Genomic DNA, 21,600 nt, shown 5'->3' with positions numbered 1-21,600 from the left:
GAATTAGACATAATTTAAGACTCCGATCATTGCCTTGCTATATTTATAAGCCTCTTAATTTATTTACACAATGTATTCCTGAAGAGGAAATATTACATATTATTAATAACTTACAAATAATATCACAAGATTATTCATTTTGGGCCAATCTAAAATTTTGATGTTGATACATCCCATTCAAGGAAAATTCCTTTTGAAGATCCACAACAACCAAGGCTACCCTGAGATGTCTCTACCTTTATTATTTTAATATAGTAGCATTGTGGCATGCTTGACATAATGATGCATTCATAAAACAACTACTAGATGTGCGGTATTCTCCCATCAGCTGTTGCTAGGTGGCAATCTCCCGTAGAACAAAGAAGTGTTTGCAGGAATCTATGACCTGCAAACAACATTTGTTCAAGGGATAAGAGTGCCACCTAGCAACAGCGCCCACCTGTGTCCCGCCCTTAAATTGCAGCATGTAATTCCTTCCAGAATTCCTAGTAGTTGTGATTATTTTGTGGATTTTTCTTTCTTTCCCTCTTGTCGTAAGACAAAATCTTGGGAAGAAGTTGGATTATAAATCCAAAATCACAGAGGACAAGAAATGATATTACTTTCATCACTCTGGATGTGCCTAATGTGTCTTTAACCAAATTGATTGGGTTCATTTCATAGTGAATGTTATAATACAGGTAGCTAGATGTTATAAATTTAGTTCCAGAAACTATAGCCGTATTGCCTGATACTTCCACCCTGAGATGATGTATCTATTTCTCAACAACATTTATTGTTACAACTTTCATTTAGTTTATTAGACAACTAAGGTTTAAACTGCATCTTGTCACTTAATATTTCTTATTATCTCTGCTTTTATCAAAGAGCATTCCCTTATCCTTAGGATTGTCATCCACAGACTCCCGGTAAAAAATCTAACTTCCCCGTTCAGCTAATCCCCTTCCTGTGTTGTCACACTGCTCCTCACTGTCCAATCAGCACTGAGCAGACCCGTGCTTGCTCCCACATCTTAAAGGCACAAGCACGTCGGAAGGGAAATGCCAAAACGCGGATGTAGAGTTAAAATAAATTTTTCCTGGTATCTTTGGGAGGCTGTCACTTAACCCATCAGCTGTTACTAGGTGGCAATCTTATCCCTTGAACAAATGTTGTTTGCAGGTCATAGATTCCTGCAAACACTTCTATTTGTCTATATATATATATATATATATATATATATATACACACACACACACACACACACCCACACCCACACCCATTATAGGAAGCCTGGGTGCCAGTCTGAAAATATGCAGAAATAGAAGTCCAAATGACAGCACTCCAAGAAATTGTATCAACAACAAAAGTAAATGTTGAAGAAAATTGAAGGTTTATTAGACCAACGTTTCAGTTCCTTATTGGAACTTTTGTCAGTGAACAATGGGCAATATACAATTAGCCGTTCAAATAGGCTCAAAATGGCGCCAAAAAGTGTGTTGCTAGGGGACAAGTAAGGGTAAACAATCATGACGGTACAGGGAAAGAAAAAAACAAACATAAACGAAATTAGCATAATTTCACCTAACAACCCGTATTAAGCAGTGCCATAGGGTATATCTCTTGTAGCTCAGTTTCCTATTGTGCCTGCGAACCTGTGTAAGGCAATGACAACCGACCGTCGCTCTGTAGAGGTGAATTGGCACTTACCGATCACCAATGGGTTACGCAGAGAAAGCCTGAACGGCGTTGCTAGGCAAGGCTCGTGTCCTCCGTAGCCAGGTGCCTGGCTTCTAGCAACCTGATTCTCAAATAAGCACAAAGTACTTGGAGGGGAGCCTCACCGGTGGGAGCAGATGCGGTTGCCGGTAAGCTCAATAGAGCGAACCAAGCTGAGCCATCACTCTGCTATTTCTCCCGGACGGACGCAGTTGCCGGTAGGTTCATAAGAGCGAACCGATCAAACCGCACGTCTGCCATTCTACCTTGTCAGGTAATTCACGGAGTTGAGTCGAGGGACTCTTGCGCTTTCTCTCTTTAATCCATTATCCACATACCAGAGCAGGGTACAAAACCGAGCCATTTAGCTCAAATAAAGAAACAGGCAGGCAGGTGGGGAAACCTTAGGACACTGTGGTTCCTGCTATTTAGTATTAGCAAAGAGAGTCTTTTAAGGTGGACACATGTTTGTGAACTATGGCTGGCTGGTGACCTGGATACAATGTAGGTCACTGAAACTACATAATTGTCAGCAAGAGTTGTATCAATTAAGCTAGAGCGTGTGGGACCAGAAACGATTCAAAATCTTATATGTTGTCCATGAGGTTCGCAGGCACAATAGAAAACTGAGCTACAAGAGATAGGGTATCTATGGCACTGCTTACTACGGATTGTAAAATGACCTCCTGCTAATTTCGTTTATGTTCGTTTTTTTCTTTCCCTGTACCGTCATGATTGTTTATGCTTACTTGTTCCCTAGCAACACACTTTTTGGCGCCATTATGAGCCTATTTGAACGGCTAATTGTGGACTGCCCATTGTTCCCTTACGAAAGTTCCAATAAGGAACTGAAACGGTGGTCTAATAAACCTTCAATTTTCTTCAGCATTTACTTTTGTTGTTGTTGTTACAATTTCTTGGAGTGCTGTCATTTGGACTTCTCTCTCTCCTCTCTATTTTTTATATATATATATATATATATATATATATATATATATATATATATATATATATATATATATATATATATATATATATATATATATATATATATATATATATATATATATATATATTTGTAAACAGTAGCATACCACTGGATGGGGGTTCAGCAGGTTAGTTAGGGTGAAATGCATGCAGTGTACTTTGAAAAAGGCTGAATCAGCACCCGAAACGTCAGTATGTGCCAAATAAAGATACAAACATTTTTTATAATTCCTGAGCGTGCGGTTTTGTTTAACTACAGATGCAGCCACTTTGGTTTGTCTGTTTGACACAGAATAACTAAACACAGATATCCCATTTATCTCATTTAACACAGAAAACTGCGTCACAACATCCCATCTAATTAAAGCATTCACCATTGTGAACAATGGTGCTTTGGTATGCTAATGAAAAGGTTAAATGCATTAAATGAGTTAAGATGACTTTAGATAGCACAGTTTATTCAATTAACTCTGAGTCATGATGCATTTAACTCACAAATCCAAGTGGCTTCATCTGTATGGTATATGTTTATGAAACCATTTGAAAACTGCACCCAGGCATCTCAATAATTGATTTAATAAGGCAATAAGACAGACATACCTGTCAATGTCCCAAATTTTCATAACTCCATGGTTGAGATAACTTTTGCATGTGCTAACAATCTGATTAGTAACTTTGAGAAAAAGAGAAGTCATATGCTCAGATGTATTGTAATACTGTGATGTGCTGTAGATCATTCTGATACTGTTCATCAAGCTTGGTATGTGCTCCACCATTGTTGCCTGGATAGTTGAAATACAAATATTAATACTATAAAAATAAGCACATAAAACACTAAAAAACCAAATAAAAGCAATAAAACACACTATTGATTTGTTTTTAATACCTATTTAATATTATTAAAAGAATATTATTTGACACTTCACACTAGAATACACACTGCTAGGCTGTGCAGGATAGGGCACAAACCTCTTGCATAGTTTATTAGTTTCTTTTTGTATGTATATATATTCGGTGTACAGGTTTGTTGTTGATTTATATATACTTATTAAAAACTACAATAAAAATAAAGATGAGATATTAGCACCCATTCACAACCAACATTATTCTTTGTTTATCTGCAGTTTATCGCAAAGCATTTAGATCAGTGCTGTCCAATTTTTTTCTACTAAAGAATCACACCCATACTGTATAGCACTTTGTAATTATACTTTCTAATTTGTAATTAGGTCAACACAAAATTAACTAACCATATTTTTTTTAACAATATAGTTCACTTCTCTGACATCGCAAAACAATGTACACAAGGCCCTATAAGGTCCCTATATAAGACATGTATTCACATTTGAGAACTCACAGGTGATGCTTTCCCAAGAGGTCCAAAGAATTTATCAAGCGTATACAGATATTTCACATTATCCTTCGCTTCATTGGCAGCATTTGTGACATTGCAATCCTGTGGAGAGGAAGTGGAAATTAAACATTATTGGTAAACCCCGTTAGGATTAAGATTGCAAGTTCATACTTTTGGTACTTGTGGAGGGTTTAGGAAATAGAAAAAATAATGATGGGAGGAACAGATATAGGGCTATGCATATGTACTTTAGAAAATCATTACCAAGGCAAGTCTCACAACATCAAAGAAATTTTCTGTTGAAGTTGCAGCAAAGGATTTGTGGTCAGTGCCTGCAAAACTGGAGGGCATAATTGGGCACCCAACATTGGTAAAACAAAAAGCTCAGGGGAGAGTCCCATACATGAACCAAAAGCTGTGTACTTTAAGCTGCCCATAGATGCAAAGATCCGATCGTTCGAATCCTCGAACAATCTGACTTTGCTATTTCCCGACCTGCCACTAACCATTCAGATCAATTAAAGTAGTAAAAGAACAGATCAGCCGATGTTCTGCCCCTGACAGCAATCGTCCTAAAGTTATGTCCGACAAAGCTGGTGACAGTCTCCCACTTAAAATCCGCAATACATGCAGAGAAATTATCGGCACCCAACAGAAATCTTTTAACCTGCCCGATTGACCAAATGACCGATCTCCATGGGACAAAAAATGTCTGGACTCTCCACGCACGGTCCAAAAATGTATTACAGTTGATTTCTGGTCCTACATAATTTTATCAAATTGTTGTTTCTGAATACAAATCATAAGCATTTAATTTTCCATTTATTTTACGTATAACCCAATTTTTTAGCAACATTAGCAAATTGTAGTCAAATAAACAAATGCACAATATACCAGCTCTTTCCACTGCTTAAGGATTCTCGATTTCGCAGCTTGCAGAATGCTCAAAACTTTCTTGACCTTTGGACTTTTTATTTCATCTAGAAGACTAAAATCAAGATGCATAATTATGAGATCAAGGTGCTGTATTACCATATATAGTAATGACTATATAAAAAAGACATATCTAAATATTCCATATAAAACATTACCAATGGTTTTAAAAAGATGGCTACCCCATTTTGGAAGACAATTTTAATTGCATTTTTGAAAGGAGATTTCCAGCTGGGCAGCTAATAATATTTTCTGTGTGCAATTGCCTTAAATGTCATTATGTATAAATGAACCTGTTGAAAGAAGACATCCGTGACTTCCAATGTTCAAGCTCTGCAGAGGGACCAATGTCATCAGCTTCTTTCCTCATTTGCTCACTTTCTGCCAGAACCTGCTCAATCTGTTTTATCCATATGGATAATATTGCCTCCAATTTCTCAGTTATTTCACTGTTGCCACCTTCAAGGGAAAACATTGCAATAAAATCATGTTATAGCTATATATAAATGTATTGTGTCGTCACATCAGTGGCTATATTTTGTATTTAGTTATTGGACAGAAACTCATTACTATCGTGACATGGATATATGACTAAAGAATGAGTCTTACTAGTTCCCTTTTTTACCTAAGAAATTAATGAATATAATAAAGCTAGGAAAAGCCTTTGCTACCTAAAGTCAGCTTTCACATCATTCATAGTCCAAAGTATAAAATAACCTGAAATAGTGCTCAATTGCTATCATAGTTGCAAGTTTGCCTCTCTGTCTATAGACTGATATTAATATGTGCATGGAAAGAAGAAAATATACTCCTAAAACCCTTGGGTTAAATGAAAGATATTGTGCTGGATATATTGTAACCATGCAAAAGATAAATTGGGAATGTAAACTAAGCAAGAGCTTCATCTCCAGAGCAAAAAAAGGTTACGCAGCAAGTGACAAGGATCCAAAAAATCTGTGAGGTATTGCATCATGAGGTCATAGTAAAATAACTGCTATTCACACGGCAATAGTATGCTACAATCTTTGTGCCCGTGCTTAAGTATGTTAACTTATACATTTGATTGTATTATTGAGTATATAGTTGAGGACTTCCAGTAACAAAAATAGTGAATGAAAGAGTACAACCAGCCCTGTTCCTGGGATTTAAAGTTTATCAAATGCTAAATAGCTGGTTATCCAGATCTATTCCATTAATAAGAAACATGAAAATGTCTTTTCTACCCTTCCCTTGAAATAATATTTAATGTATAAATGGTGTGATATAAAGTTGGACATACAAAGGCTAACCCTTAATGGCATCCTTCCAGAGTGATGGGCACATTCAGGATAACTAGAACTGCAGGATGTAAAGAGGACTTCTTTATATACTTATGTATACTTACTTGCCATCTGCAGATGATTATTATAGTTTAGACAGAATGGCTTGCAGGATGATCTGTCAAAACTAACCCCCAGATGATACAGAAGGCCATTATGGTCAAAATTATTGGCACTGCTCATGCAAATCTATGCATATATATCCAATTTAAGAAGTGGAAATATTCATATTTTGTTAGTAAAAGTACAATTGGAAGGTAATTAGTAAGCCTGTTATAATAATGCAAACCGAAAGTTGAAAGGCAAGTCACATATCTATGCAGTTAACAGATACTATATAATTTATGTATAAAATATAAATTAATGTCAGTGCCAAATGCTCCAGAGGGAACTTATCAGCACAAGGGATTGCTAATGTGCAGCCATACATATTGATCCTTTTTCTGGATCAATATGCAGGGGATCACTTAGTTGGCTGGCTTGGTGTCAGCTTGCATATGCTTCACTGTACCATAAAAGCTAAACAAGTGTAGGGATGTGTAAAATAGCCACCCCTAGTATTTTGTGCAGGCAGTCCCTTCATGTTATGGAAACCTAACTGGGTCCTAAAATACAGTTGGGAGGGGTACTGTTTGCTCTTTCTGCTCTAAGCTAGGCCCCTGCTGCTTCTCACAGTGACCAGCAGATGGCACTGTGCTAGGATATAAAAGGCTCTGAAGCCATGCTTTCAGTCGTCCATTTTGTGTTAGCTCTGACCTGAACAGGCAGGCAGAGCTCTGTGGAACCTAGACAGGTCAGGTCTGGTAAGAATAGGCTACTCACCATTATAGGTCACTCTAGGAGTGATAGACAGACAGGTTATTTAGCTGAGCAGCTCCAGACTTTGACGAGGAGAGTCAGAGGGATTAAGATCCCGGGTACTAATAGCCCAGAAGTAGGGACTAAGTGTATAGGAACAGGGTAGATAGATTCCCCTCAGGTTCCACTTAGGGAAAAGGCTGAAAGCTGGGTGTACCTTTATTGCTGCTGAGCACGTCCTCTTGCCTGTGGGGACTATTACTGACCATATGGTGTTGTGAGTATTGCCTATTCAATGTGATGCTAAATCCTGTCATGCTCTATTGTATACTCCACTGAGGATTGTGTATGTTCAATAAACCAGTTCATGTTTAAGTTATAAGAACCACTGGTGCCCAATTATTATACCCTGAATCCAGTTACAGTTGCACTACACCCTGCCTCCACACCGTTGCGAGGGCTCACTCCCTAAGATTACAGGTCTCATCCGGTGCACATTTATTGGGAGTGGAGCTCAATAGTGGTGTAAATAACACACAATTTACTATAGCGCTTAGTATAGACTAACCTGCATTTATAAAGTCAGAAGGATGCATGTTTTCTAAGAAATTGCTACTATCCACTCTCTTTAGTTCAATTTTTCCTTCCAGATTGTGTCTTGCAGATGACAAAGTCCCAATGAATTTATCAAGGGAGTCTAAATACTCTTGTATTTGCAAGTTCTGCATTCCATCTGCCACAGCTCCCCAGTTCTGTATAACATAGAAACACAAAAAGATACTTAACATATGCTCAAATAAAAGTAAAAGCAATCATCTCTGTATGCAGCAAAGCTGAAAATGACTCACAAGGGCTCATGTATGTCTGCAGACACAGTGGGCAACTTGCAATTTTGCCTTCTGTGAGTTGTGTTGAAAACCAGTTGCATTAAAGGAGATTGTGTCAAAATGTGTCACGACCTTAAACTGCCGGCTTCCTGCTTCTGACATTCTTTTCTATACTCTCGCACTCGCCCCAACCTTTTTGTTTGTCGTCAGCGGGGCGGCACAGGTCTATATATAGATAGATAGAGAGAGAGAGAGAGAGAGAGAGAGAGAGAGAGAGAGAGAGATATATATATATAGATAGAGAGATATATATATATATAGATAGAGAGATATATATAGATAGAGATATAGAGATATATAGAGGGGAGGAGGTGCGTGTGGGCAGGTTCAGGTTGATTTGAGTGTGGGTAGAATCTAATACTTCCTGACTTCCATTCCAAATAGGACACTGCTGCACCTATTGACACTGGGAGCTCAGGGCAACCTGGATCTTGGTCAGAAATGGAAGTAGCTCCAGGGTTCCCTTAGCACCCTGTGCCAATTACACCAGAGCAGTCATACCTAAAAAATTGTGTGTATTTGCATGACAAACACCACAAGTTACGCCAGACAAACTTCAACAACATTTGGTGCAACTGTATACCATTGCACTTGCAATGTCGCTAGTATTGTGGTGGAGAATGCTGCATTGTGGGAAAAAAGAAATTGCACTTTGCTCACTGCATCATGGTAAGTTAATAAACCCTACATTCTGTACATTATCTATTGTTCACATCTACACTACAAGCTTTGGTTATCAGATAAAAATAAAATCCTAAAAACCATTTAAGTACATTTCTCTCTCATATGTACATTACAACTAGGGGGGTTATTTATCAAATAGCGTTTAGAGTTTATGTAAGTTTTTTTTACTCTTATAAATTTGAAAGTACTCACAACTCGAATGGTAGCTTATTTATAAAAAAAAAACTCGAAATAATGTTAATATGACCTGAAAACTTGAACGGAATTCAAATTTTCCTCCCAAAAAAACCTTGAATGCCAGGAAGGCTATTTACATCTGTGTCCGTGTCAAGCATTAGTATTACAATCGGTTTAATTTTTGACAACTTTATGCTTACCTCTTGGCACTTAAGTGAAGGCACCATAACTTGAGAAAGTAATGTCTCCAGTCCATGCAGAATGCTCCCATTTGTACACTCAAACATATTGAAATTCACTTCCTGTATCGAGTACAGTATTAGTTTATGTTGTATGTGAAACATAAAGAAAATCTTCATATAGATCAAAATCAAACAGATTTTTCTGACTGTTTTAGCACACAAAATTGCCTTGTGTTTTTACCTGAAGTGTAAGTGTAACAACAGTAATCATTCTTGTGTTTCCATGGACTTTCAGGGTCTCATTTCACACAATAAATAGGTTGTTACAGATTATGCATGTCTCTGCTCTGCCTATACTCTGATTATAGAAAATAAATAGTTCGGTCAGCAGCCTCACAAGTGTGAAAGTGATTAAATAAAATATAACTTTTATCCTAATGAACCAATAAAACGCTCGTATCAAAACACACCCACTGTCTGCCTCCTCTGCTGACAGTGCTGGATCATGTCCATAAAAACATACATAATTAAAAACTGCAAAGAGTGGACCTGTGGTATTAAAGTGCAGATTCTAAGTGTCTGCCTTGGCTAGTAGTAATAGTAATACACCAGCGTGTATGCAAAATAACACGCCTTTGCCCGCTCCCTCCCTTCCAGTGAATCCCTCTGACCCAATTCTGCCTGTCTACGTAGGGACTAGGTGGGAGCTAGGCATCCCACTGTCCACCTATGCCAGCCCGACGCGTTTCGCTGTGTCTACTGCTTCCTCAGGGCCCCCTGAATTGGGTCAGAGGGATTCACTGGAAGAGAGGGAGCGGGCAAAGGTGTGTTATTTTGCATACACGCTGGTGTATTACTAAATTACATCATTAAAGCACTGTAGCTGTTAGATTCCAGCACATTCACATTATAAAATAAAACACTATCTTTTAATTTTCTGTTTGCATTTCTGCAAATGATTATCCAGTTACAGTAGCATTAGTTCCTAAAATTCACAGAAAAATCTGTCTACCTAACCTGTTTTGCAAAATATATCTGGGACAATGCAGGGACTCTCTGCAACAAATTCACATTAGAAATTTATTCTGAAAATGTATCAGAATTATATATACAAGTCATGTGTCAAGAAAGGCTTATTATTATGTATATAAATACTGCCCATAACTGCATTACATTAGCCAGTGTGTAATAATGTATCAGTGTGTATGTATGATATGATCAGACTAAATTCAGATTCAAATATTTCCATGAAAAGGTAACTTACATATTTTCCAAAATTGTCTCTCCCTACTCCCTTTTTTGTTTTTTCTATAGATACCTGAGAAATGTTGGCTGTAGTAATTGCTTTCTCTGTTGTTCTCAAAAAGAAGAGACAGGTACCTGATAGGCCCTTGGAGAAGAAAAAAAAAATGCATGAGTGCTTTATTTGCAAATGGTACACTTACACATTCATACTTTAAACCAGCCTGAGGTACAGAATGTTAGTAACTCGGTATCACAGATAACCAATACATTTCAAAATGGCATTGTATGACTAATATATATGTAACAGATGCAAAAGTGAATGCAACATTTTGCCATATTAACCCTTCAGAATCAATGACACTAACATGTAAGGTGTATTTGATCCATTGTGCGTTTACTGATAAAACATTTCACAGAAAGATCAGAGACCTGGCACACAAAGAGTTAAAGACAAATGTTCTTTAGAGTTAGAGTTTTTTTTTGTTTAAATAAATCTCTCTTTATTGGTTTTAATCAAAAAAGGGAGGGTGAGTACAGAAGGACAATTCACACCAAGTACATCCAAAACAGAGTACCGTATATACTCGTGTATAAGCCGACCCGTGTATAAGCCGAGGTACCTAATTTTACCTACAAAAACTGGGAAACCTTAGTGACTCGAGTATAAGCCTAGGGTGCATTCCAGTTTGTCCACCAAATGCCCTCAATAGAAAATAAATGCATATTAGTGACAGGACATTTTATAATGAAGATATCTATGTAAAGGCAGGGGGGAGAGAGAGAGAGAGAGAGAGAGGTGCAGGTGGGGCAAGCAGTAGTGTTTTAATTTTTGCAGAGTTAGGTAGCTGTGAAGTGAGAGTGGCTGCTGGGTGTTGTAGGAGAGAGAGAGCTGTGTTTTTGTGAAGCACACTGCTGCATATGTGTTGATTGTCATCTGCTGTGATTACAGATAAATATAGCCAAGTCATTTATTTCCCTGTGTGTCAGGGACCAAACATACAAAAGTTGTATGTTTTAAATGGCAAGGCAATGATAATAGTGTTGAAAATTCTGACATCCGGAAGCAGTCTCTGTAGTACAGACACACGCGGTACAGAATAGGAGGGAGGAAGAAAGAGAGACAGAATCGCTCACATCGCTCATATATCCGGCGCTGACACATCTGCTATACTATCAGGATCGTCCCGAACTGACCTGTATCCAGCGCTACAGCTCACATATTCGTTCCACCTCACATGCGCTCATCACGGCAGAGGCCCCAGCTGACAGATCCGTAGCAGCTCACATGCGCTCATTACCGTATATATCCGGCGCTGCAGCTGACACATCCGCTGATCGGCATCATCACAGCAAGGGCAGGGAGTGCTAACCTATATCCGGCGCTGCAGCTGAGACACATCCGGTACTGTACGATTGGCATCATCACAGCATTTAGGGCCTTGGCTCGAGTATAAGCCGAGTTGCACTTTTTCAGCACATTTCGGGTGCTGAAAAACTCGGCTTATACTCGAGTATATACGGTATTTGACTTATTGAGTAACAATGATTCACATTGAGTCATTTTATATAGTATTTTGATTAACAGCCCATTTTAACATTAACCCATTAACCCTTATCCAGTTTATTCAACCAAATTCAAGTTCTCTAACCATGGTCTCCATGTCTGAAAATATTGTAATATATTATTATGCAGTAAACTCGTAATTTCCTCGAATTTTCTAGTTTCCTTCACTAGGTTCCTCCATTTGATTTCTAAAGGAGGTATCTGTAGCTTCCATTTTTTTGGTATCATAACATTTGCTGCATGTAATAGATGTAATGTTAGTCTATCTGTTATCATTTTATTCTGTCTGTTGTCTATGTGAAACAGTAATAAAATAATATTTGAATGGTGTAATTCAGATCCTGTTATTTAATTTATCCTATCTACCACCTTAATTCAAATAGGGGTAATACTGTTTGTAGGTTCCTATTTCCGAGTTACACCTCCAGCACTTCCCTGTAGAAGCTGGAAAAATTCTGTATCTGTAATGTATCTTTTCAGTGGTGCTAATATATAGGGTAGTAGTGAAAAGAAGAAAAAGTTTGTTAGTGCACCCGCAAGTTACAAAACCTTGTATCAAATACAAATAAACAATTGCGAATTCATGAGATTGAATACTGGGTGACTCCCAGATTCACTCAATAGTTCACCAGGTAACTAGTTCAGGTGCTGAAATAAATTTAGTCCTTAAAACTTAACATTTAATTGTTATCATTAAAAACCGCACTCGCCGAATACGAACAAACATACACATAAATGAATCTCTGAGGCCGAAGTCTGAATGCCGCAGAGATACAGGGCTGTGCCCTTAAAAAACATGTAAACTCATTAAAACCACATAGGTGGATTGGTGATAAGTAAGGGTAGGCACTTTCGTTTAACTTCACTCCCACTGGAGCGTGCATACAAAGTGAAAAAGTATCCAAAAAACCGCTCATTAGTAGTGCTCAAGTCAACTGTAAACTTTTCACAGTTGCTCCCTTAATGACAAATTTGGTTGAAAGTGCAACCACAAATAGTGCCCACTCCAGACCGCTGCCTCCCGCACCTCCCTTCCGTTTTGTTTAGTTGATCCCCAGAATTTCTACCTGGCTACGTAGGGAGCGGAAGGGAGCTGGTCTCCCACCGTCCACCTATGCACACCCGACGCGTTTCACCGGTAACGCCGGCTTCTTCAGGGGCATAGGTGGTTTGCGCGTGTTCTCAGTGCAGTATAAATAGGCTTCTAAGCCGTTAGCTGTTGTGCGCGTACTTCCGCATACGTCATTCTGGTCATGTGACAAGTATGCGCCCATCAGGGAAGTATTACGTGTCGTCAGGAGATTCGTACTGCGCATGTGTAACTCAATTTGTTGCGCTAGAGCGTTCCCTGTGGTGTCAAAGATTATGACAATGCAGGGCTACATAATGTATCAATATAATTGTATCCATTGGGTGAAATTTGAAAGTGTCGTAAGGTTACTTTTGAGGTAGAAAATGGAGAAGTATATTTGCTACAATTGCCTCATATAGGATTAAAGGATGGGGGTTTCTGATTAATTCAGATTATCTTGGAGCTCGTAGCTATATCAGTTAAATTCTGTTTCAGTGAGAAAAAGTTTTAAACAATATACTAAATCAAATTAAATAGGGAGAACTTAGATTTAATTAAATTGATGATATTACAAAAAAGGACTGAATGTGAACCCTTCATTGAGGCCCACAGGTGTTTTGCTATTAAGCCAGTATATCCATTGGGCTTCACGTTGTAGTAATTTTCTGTCGATGTCACCTATTCTTGTGGTGGACTTAATGTGGTCGACTGCAATGAATTTCATCACATTACAGTCACCTTTATGGTGATCATTGATATGATTGGCAATAGAGGTATTTCTTTTATTTTTAACATCTCCCACGTGCTCCATGATACGCCTCCTGAGTTCCCTCTTTGTCTTGCCAACGTATCTCTTGCCACATTTGCACTCCATAACGTATATGACGCCGGTGGTTTTACAATTAATGAAGTGTTTGATGGAGAATTCTTTAATGTCTAGGCGGCCAATAAACGTAGTTCTTTTAGAAACGAACGGGCATGCTACACAGTTCCCACATTTGTGGCAACCCTTAGTGTTGTGTGAAAGCCAGGTCTTTTTCGTAGAGCTGGTATAATGACTGTGTATCAATCTGTCATGTAGATTTTTACTACGTCTATAAGTGATCAGCGGTTTTTCACCAATAATTTTTTGAAGATCCAAGTCCTGTCTAAGGATGTGCCAGTGTTTTTGGAGAATGTTGGTAATCTCATTGTGTTGTAAACTGTAATCACCAATGAGTCTGATCTGGTGTTTATCAGTGTTAGTAGATTTTTTTGATTCCATGTGTCTCCTAGGAATCAATAACTGATTTCGATCACATTCTAGAGCTTTTTTATAGGCTTTTTTTAGACAGTTGTGGCTGTAGCCCCTTTGTTTGAATCTATCATAGAGTTTTTTTGCTTCACTTTTGAATTCAAGCAGGGTGCTGCAAAGTCTCCTAACACGGAGATATTGACCTGTTGGTATCCCCTTAATCAAGTTTTTAGGGTGTTGACTGCCTGCATGTAGCAAGTTATTAGTGGCCGTGGCTTTTCTATATACAGAAGTTTGTAAATTGTTGTGTGAATCTCGAAAAATATGAATATCCAAAAAATTGATCGTGTCATGATCAATTTCGGAGGTTACTCGCAGGTTAATGTCATTAATGTTGAGTTTTTCAACAAATTCTTTAAACTTAGATACCGGTCCTGTCCAGAGTATGACTATGTCGTCAATATAGCGTAACCATAGAGAAATATGCTTGGTGTACTCACTTAAGTCTTCACTGAAAACAAATACGCGTTCCCACCAACCCAAATATAAATTTGCATATGTGGGTGCGCAGGTACTGCCCATCGCTGTCCCTTGTACTTGTTGGTAATATTTACCATTAAAGGTAAAATAATTGTGTTTTAAGATGAATTCCAAAAGTTCCAAAATAAAGAGGTTATGTTTGCTAAACTGTTGACCTCTTTGATTTAAAGTGTCTTTCACCGCTTTTAACCCAAACTCATGGATGATGCTAGTGTATAAGGATTCGACATCCAGACATGCTAAATAATGGTCTTCAGGGAGGGAAATTCCCTCCAAGTGTCGAAGTGTGTCCATAGTGTCTTGCACGAATGAGGGTAAGCATGTGACAAAGGGTTGTAGAATCTTGTCAATATAAATGCTGCAGGGCTCAGAGAGACTACCAATCCCCGATACTATGGGCCGTCCCGGCGGGGAGGTGGAATTTTTATGAATCTTTGGTATTGTGTAAAAGGTGGGGATAATGGGTGATTTGACCTGCATGAAATTTAATTCATCCTTATTTATAAGATGGGAATCTTTAGCACATTGTAAAATTCGGAATAAATCTGTTTGGAAGGTTTTAGTAGGGTCTCCTCTCAGTTGTACATAACAATTAGTGTTGTTTAGTTGGCGCAAGCATTCATGTACATAGGTTAGTTTGTCTAGTATAACGATATTCCCTCCTTTATCACTAGGTTTGATGATTATGTCATCATTTTTTTCCAGTTGTAGTAAACTTATCACCAATCCACCTATGTGGTTTTAATGAGTTTACATGTTTTTTAAGGGCACAGCCCTGTATCTCTGCGGCATTCAGACTTCGGCCTCAGAGATTCATTTATGTGTATGTTTGTTCGTATTCGGCGAGTGCGGTTTTTAATGATAACAATTAAATGTTAAGTTTTAAGGACTAAATTTATTTCAGCACCTGAACTAGTTACCTGGTGAACTATTGAGTGAATCTGGGAGTCACCCAGTATTCAATCTCATGAATTCGCAATTGTTTATTTGTATTTGATACAAGGTTTTGTAACTTGCGGGTGCACTAACAAACTTTTTCTTCTTTTCACTACTACCCTATATATTAGCTATACTATTGAGTTCAATCTCTTTCTTTGGGTAACCAACTTGTTAAAAAACTTGTCAGTCTCGTACTGCATTAAAATGACGGGTTTTTTATCAAACCCACAGTATTTCTCAAAGTGGAGGGAGGAAGTAGAACAATTATTCAAAGAAGGTTCTACCGCAACCTGTAGCAATACTGACACCCCTAAAGTAGGGGAGGTTTTCAAAAGTCTCAAAAAGGTGATGATAAAACAGACAAAACTTTGGTGGGAACTAATGATGTGGGATAAATACCTTACCAATAAAATTGTACCAAGAGGTCTAAGAGTTAAATTAAATCCAGCTGAGCATTTACGTACTAATGAATTTCAAAATAAGTGGAATAACATTCTCACAAAATGCTCACTGGAGTTAATGTTACTAATTAAAACAACTGAGGAAATTCAACTGGAAAAAACCAACACGGAAGTTGAATTAGAACTGAAAAAGGCTCAAGCCTTTAAGGATGATGCATCATTCAAACATTTTGAAACCGAATTACAGAGTAACATAGATAGATTGGCTTCAGAACTCAAAACTAGAAAATGGAAAAAATTCAACAGGGACAAAACTGACTTTAATAGAGGTGAAGTTTATCAACTAGATAAAGGACCAGAAGCCTATAAAACATATGACCAGACCACTAGTGACTCTAACACCTCTGAGAGTGAAGCCAGTGACAGCTCCGCTCATAATTTCGGTTCCAATCGCTATTATAACAGTAAAAAACAAACACGTGACAGAAAAATGAGGGGGAATAAAGAACCGCCCACCAGCACACAGTCCTCATATCCTCCTTTTTTGGAGACGCGACATCCAGAGGAAAGAACTCTGAGGGACCGTCAAAAATGGGGGTATCGGTACAACAAGTAACCACCCCAAACACACTACAAATCATAAATCTTTCAAAACATTCTCTCACAGATAATCAGATTAAAGCTTTAAAACATGGTTTATCCTTTTCCCCCACTAGCACATTCAATATATTTAATTGGGTCAAAGACTTACATCTCTTTGGTAGAAAACTTCTGCTACACAAATACTTCAGTAAAGATATTAAACAATCGCATTGGTCTCCAGAAGAAGAAAGAGCTCTCCATGACCTATATAGTCTTTTAGAAGACAATGAGAACTATAGAGAGGAAGCACATGGCCCCTTTACTCTGCTTAAACCTAAAAGCAAATTTACTCCACCTAGTACTATCTGTAATAAAGTTGAAGTATTCATAGAAAGTTGTACTCAAGAACTAAAATCCTTACAGACCAGATCGAGATCCACACCTTTTTGCAGATAGAATATGTCTTGGAAAGAACGACAAGGTTTACTACAACTGGAAAAAAATGATGACATAATCATCAAACCTAGTGATAAAGGAGGGAATATCGTTATACTAGACAAACTAACCTATGTACATGAATGCTTGCGCCAACTAAACAACACTAATTGTTATGTACAACTGAGAGGAGACCCTACTAAAACCTTCCAAACTGATTTATTCCGAATTTTACAATGTGCTAAAGATTCCCATCTTATAAATAAGGATGAATTAAATTTCATGCAGGTCAAATCACCCATTATCCCCACCTTTTACACAATACCAAAGATTCATAAAAATTCCACCTCCCCGCCGGGACGGCCCATAGTATCGGGGATTGGTAGTCTCTCTGAGCCCTGCAGCATTTATATTGACAAGATTCTACAACCCTTTGTCACATGCTTACCCTCATTCGTGCAAGACACTATGGACACACTTCGACACTTGGAGGGAATTTCCCTCCCTGAAGACCATTATTTAGCATGTCTGGATGTCGAATCCTTATACACTAGCATCATCCATGAGTTTGGGTTAAAAGCGGTGAAAGACACTTTAAATCAAAGAGGTCAACAGTTTAGCAAACATAACCTCTTTATTTTGGAACTTTTGGAATTCATCTTAAAACACAATTATTTTACCTTTAATGGTAAATATTACCAACAAGTACAAGGGACAGCGATGGGCAGTACCTGCGCACCCACATATGCAAATTTATATTTGGGTTGGTGGGAACGCGTATTTGTTTTCAGTGAAGACTTAAGTGAGTACACCAAGCATATTTCTCTATGGTTACGCTATATTGACGACATAGTCATACTCTGGACAGGACCGGTATCTAAGTTTAAAGAATTTGTTGAAAAACTCAACATTAATGACATTAACCTGCGAGTAACCTCCGAAATTGATCATGACACGATCAATTTTTTGGATATTCATATTTTTCGAGATTCACACAACAATTTACAAACTTCTGTATATAGAAAAGCCACGGCCACTAATAACTTGCTACATGCAGGCAGTCAACACCCTAAAAACTTGATTAAGGGGATACCAACAGGTCAATATCTCCGTGTTAGGAGACTTTGCAGCACCCTGCTTGAATTCAAAAGTGAAGCAAAAAAACTCTATGATAGATTCAAACAAAGGGGCTACAGCCACAACTGTCTAAAAAAAGCCTATAAAAAAGCTCTAGAATGTGATCGAAATCAGTTATTGATTCCTAGGAGACACATGGAATCAAAAAAATCTACTAACACTGATAAACACCAGATCAGACTCATTGGTGATTACAGTTTACAACACAATGAGATTACCAACATTCTCCAAAAACACTGGCACATCCTTAGACAGGACTTGGATCTTCAAAAAATTATTGGTGAAAAACCGCTGATCACTTATAGACGTAGTAAAAATCTACATGACAGATTGATACACAGTCATTATACCAGCTCTACGAAAAAGACCTGGCTTTCACACAACACTAAGGGTTGCCACAAATGTGGGAACTGTGTAGCATGCCCGTTCGTTTCTAAAAGAACTACGTTTATTGGCCGCCTAGACATTAAAGAATTCTCCATCAAACACTTCATTAATTGTAAAACCACCGGCGTCATATACGTTATGGAGTGCAAATGTGGCAAGAGATACGTTGGCAAGACAAAGAGGGAACTCAGGAGGCGTATCATGGAGCACGTGGGAGATGTTAAAAATAAAAGAAATACCTCTATTGCCAATCATATCAATGATCACCATAAAGGTGACTGTAATGTGATGAAATTCATTGCAGTCGACCACATTAAGTCCACCACAAGAATAGGTGACATCGACAGAAAATTACTACAACGTGAAGCCCAATGGATATACTGGCTTAATAGCAAAACACCTGTGGGCCTCAATGAAGGGTTCACATTCAGTCCTTTTTTGTAATATCATCAATTTAATTAAATCTAAGTTCTCCCTATTTAATTTGATTTAGTATATTGTTTAAAACTTTTTCTCACTGAAACAGAATTTAACTGATATAGCTACGAGCTCCAAGATAATCTGAATTAATCAGAAACCCCCATCCTTTAATCCTATATGAGGCAATTGTAGCAAATATACTTCTCCATTTTCTACCTCAAAAGTAACCTTACGACACTTTCAAATGTCACCCAATGGATACAATTATATTGATACATTATGTAGCCCTGCATTGTCATAATCTTTGACACCACAGGGAACGCTCTAGCGCAACAAATTGAGTTACACATGCGCAGTACGAATCTCCTGACGACACGTAATACTTCCCTGATGGGCGCATACTTGTCACATGACCAGAATGACGTATGCGGAAGTACGCGCACAACAGCTAACGGCTTAGAAGCCTATTTATACTGCACTGAGAACACGCGCAAACCACCTATGCCCCTGAAGAAGCCGGCGTTACCGGTGAAACGCGTCGGGTGTGCATAGGTGGACGGTGGGAGACCAGCTCCCTTCCGCTCCCTACGTAGCCAGGTAGAAATTCTGGGGATCACCTAAACAAAACGGAAGGGAGGTGCGGGAGGCAGCGGTCTGGAGTGGGCACTATTTGTGGTTGCACTTTCAACCAAATTTGTCATTAAGGGAGCAACTGTGAAAAGTTTACAGTTGACTTGAGCACTACTAATGAGCGGTTTTTTGGATACTTTTTCACTTTGTATGCACGCTCCAGTGGGAGCGAAGTTAAACGAAAGTGCCTACCCTTACTTATCACCAATCCACCTATGTGGTTTTAATGAGTTTACATGTTTTTTAAGGGCACAGCCCTGTATCTCTGCGGCATTCAGACTTCGGCCTCAGAGATTCATTTATGTGTATGTTTGTTCGTATTCGGCGAGTGCGGTTTTTAATGATAACAATTAAATGTTAAGTTTTAAGGACTAAATTTATTTCAGCACCTGAACTAGTTACCTGGTGAACTATTGAGTGAATCTGGGAGTCACCCAGTATTCAATCTCATGAATTCGCAATTGTTTATTTGTATCTTTTCAGTGGTATAATATCACCTACTTGTAACTTTGTATAACATTTCTCTGACTCGTGAAGCTCTAGAAGATTTGTGTATATTTATCAATATTTTCCTTCTGATCATTGGAGGCAGCTCTGTCTCTAGATCCTTTTCCCATGCATCAAAAAACTTTGTGTGGGACACATTTTTATTTGATATTAAGAGCTTATATATTAGGGAAATAGGCCTATTCTTTGATTTATTTGAGTCCTTTTTTTCCCATGCAGACATTTCAATCTCATCCTGCTTTATATTCAGTCCATTCAGAAAATTGTACAGTTGGTAATAACACCACATGTCTCTCGGGTAGGCACCCCAAATTTCTTGTACATCCCCTAACTTGATTATTCTACCTTTCTCTGAAAAATCTACCATTCTTGTCTCTCTAGCCTTATACTGCCCCTATCTTACAAAAGCATTAGGTTCGAGACTTGGGGGAAAGGCCGGATTCTTCAAGAGAGGTTGTAACACTCGAAAAGTGGAAATCAGGGCATACTCTTTCCTATGTTTATACCAAAGTGAGAGTGTGTCTTTGGGCACTACTTGCTATGGTCTTGCTTGTCTACCATAGCAAGTTACTTAGTGGAATATTGGACATGTCCTGTTCTATTTCTATCCACTGTTTACCTTTGCTTTTCAGGTGCCTGTAAGGAAATTCTTGAGTTAATACTTGAAACCCATGATATGTAAAATGTAGCCTACGAGCTCTCAGACACTCTAGTTATCCCACCAATGGAATACTCAGGACAGGAGCAAGCACTTACTGATTGTGTATCAATACTAAATTTGGACATATCACAACCAATACACTGAGGCTTACTCCCATGTTTTGGAAGGAAGGGAACTCGGTGGGATGCTGTACCACTGAATCCCCTCTACTTGGCAGGTGGGGGAAGATGACATGCTGGGATCTTCACTGTCTTAGTATTGGGATATGGTGTGCACATTACCGGTCTTGCACCAGTGCCTGATGTACTTGGCTACCTCAGCCTGATCCTGCTGCAGGGATGACACTCAGGATCTCCCTAATATACATATGCTACTCTAGGACTATGCGGAGACTCTGACTCTGCCCCTGTTTCACCTTATCTTTTTGTTTTAAGAGTTATTGCCGAGTGCTACCCACTCCCCTGTTGGGATTGTTCGAATTAAGGGAAAATATATCTTCTCTTTCCTTTTTCCCCTTTCTTTGCTTACCTCTATGAGGGGAGGCTTAAGGACTAATAAATATTGTTGGTGGTACGAGACATTGCTGCTGACAGCTATAGGTCCCCCACGAAACTCGAAGCACACTCCTATATCGCCTGACACAACCATTCTTTTGCTGGGAGCCCACGGGCCCTTAGAGTTACGCTGGCCACAGTGGAACAAAATTTACCCTAAAAATGACTATGGCTCCTCAATGTTTTAAATTACTATCCTGGAATGTGCGTGGGATTAACGATAAAATCAAGAGAGCAGTGGTTTTAGATACGGCCAGGAAATCTGGGGCAGAT

At 38.5% G+C, this 21,600-nt stretch overlaps 1 protein-coding gene across 5 annotated transcripts in view; it reads right to left on the bottom strand.

Annotated features, from left to right (window-relative positions):
- LOC108718513 (dynein heavy chain 5, axonemal) overlaps positions 1-21,600 on the bottom strand; it is a 379,491-nt gene that overhangs the window by 301,770 nt on the left and 56,121 nt on the right. For 4 of the 5 annotated variants that reach the window (XM_041566222.1, XM_041566224.1, XM_041566225.1 and 1 more), the window contains 7 exons: positions 10,338-10,409; positions 9,038-9,139; positions 7,658-7,841; positions 5,266-5,431; positions 4,934-5,027; positions 4,043-4,141; positions 3,286-3,467 (listed from right to left, as the gene is read on the bottom strand). In XM_041566222.1, coding sequence (XP_041422156.1) covers positions 3,286-3,467; positions 4,043-4,141; positions 4,934-5,027; positions 5,266-5,431; positions 7,658-7,841; positions 9,038-9,139; positions 10,338-10,409 — 899 coding nt within the window. Of the gene's footprint in view, positions 1-1,689; positions 2,356-3,285; positions 3,468-4,042; positions 4,142-4,933; positions 5,028-5,265; positions 5,432-7,657; positions 7,842-9,037; positions 9,140-10,337; positions 10,410-21,600 lie in introns of those variants that run through there. The other variant, XM_041566226.1, reaches the window with a different exon arrangement.

The sequence above is a fragment of the Xenopus laevis genome, chromosome 6L (assembly GCF_017654675.1).
Source record: "Xenopus laevis strain J_2021 chromosome 6L, Xenopus_laevis_v10.1, whole genome shotgun sequence".
NCBI lineage: Eukaryota > Metazoa > Chordata > Amphibia > Anura > Pipidae > Xenopus > Xenopus laevis.
The sequence above is the reverse complement of the archived record's forward strand: the minus strand, read 5'-3'. Positions and strand labels throughout refer to the sequence as shown.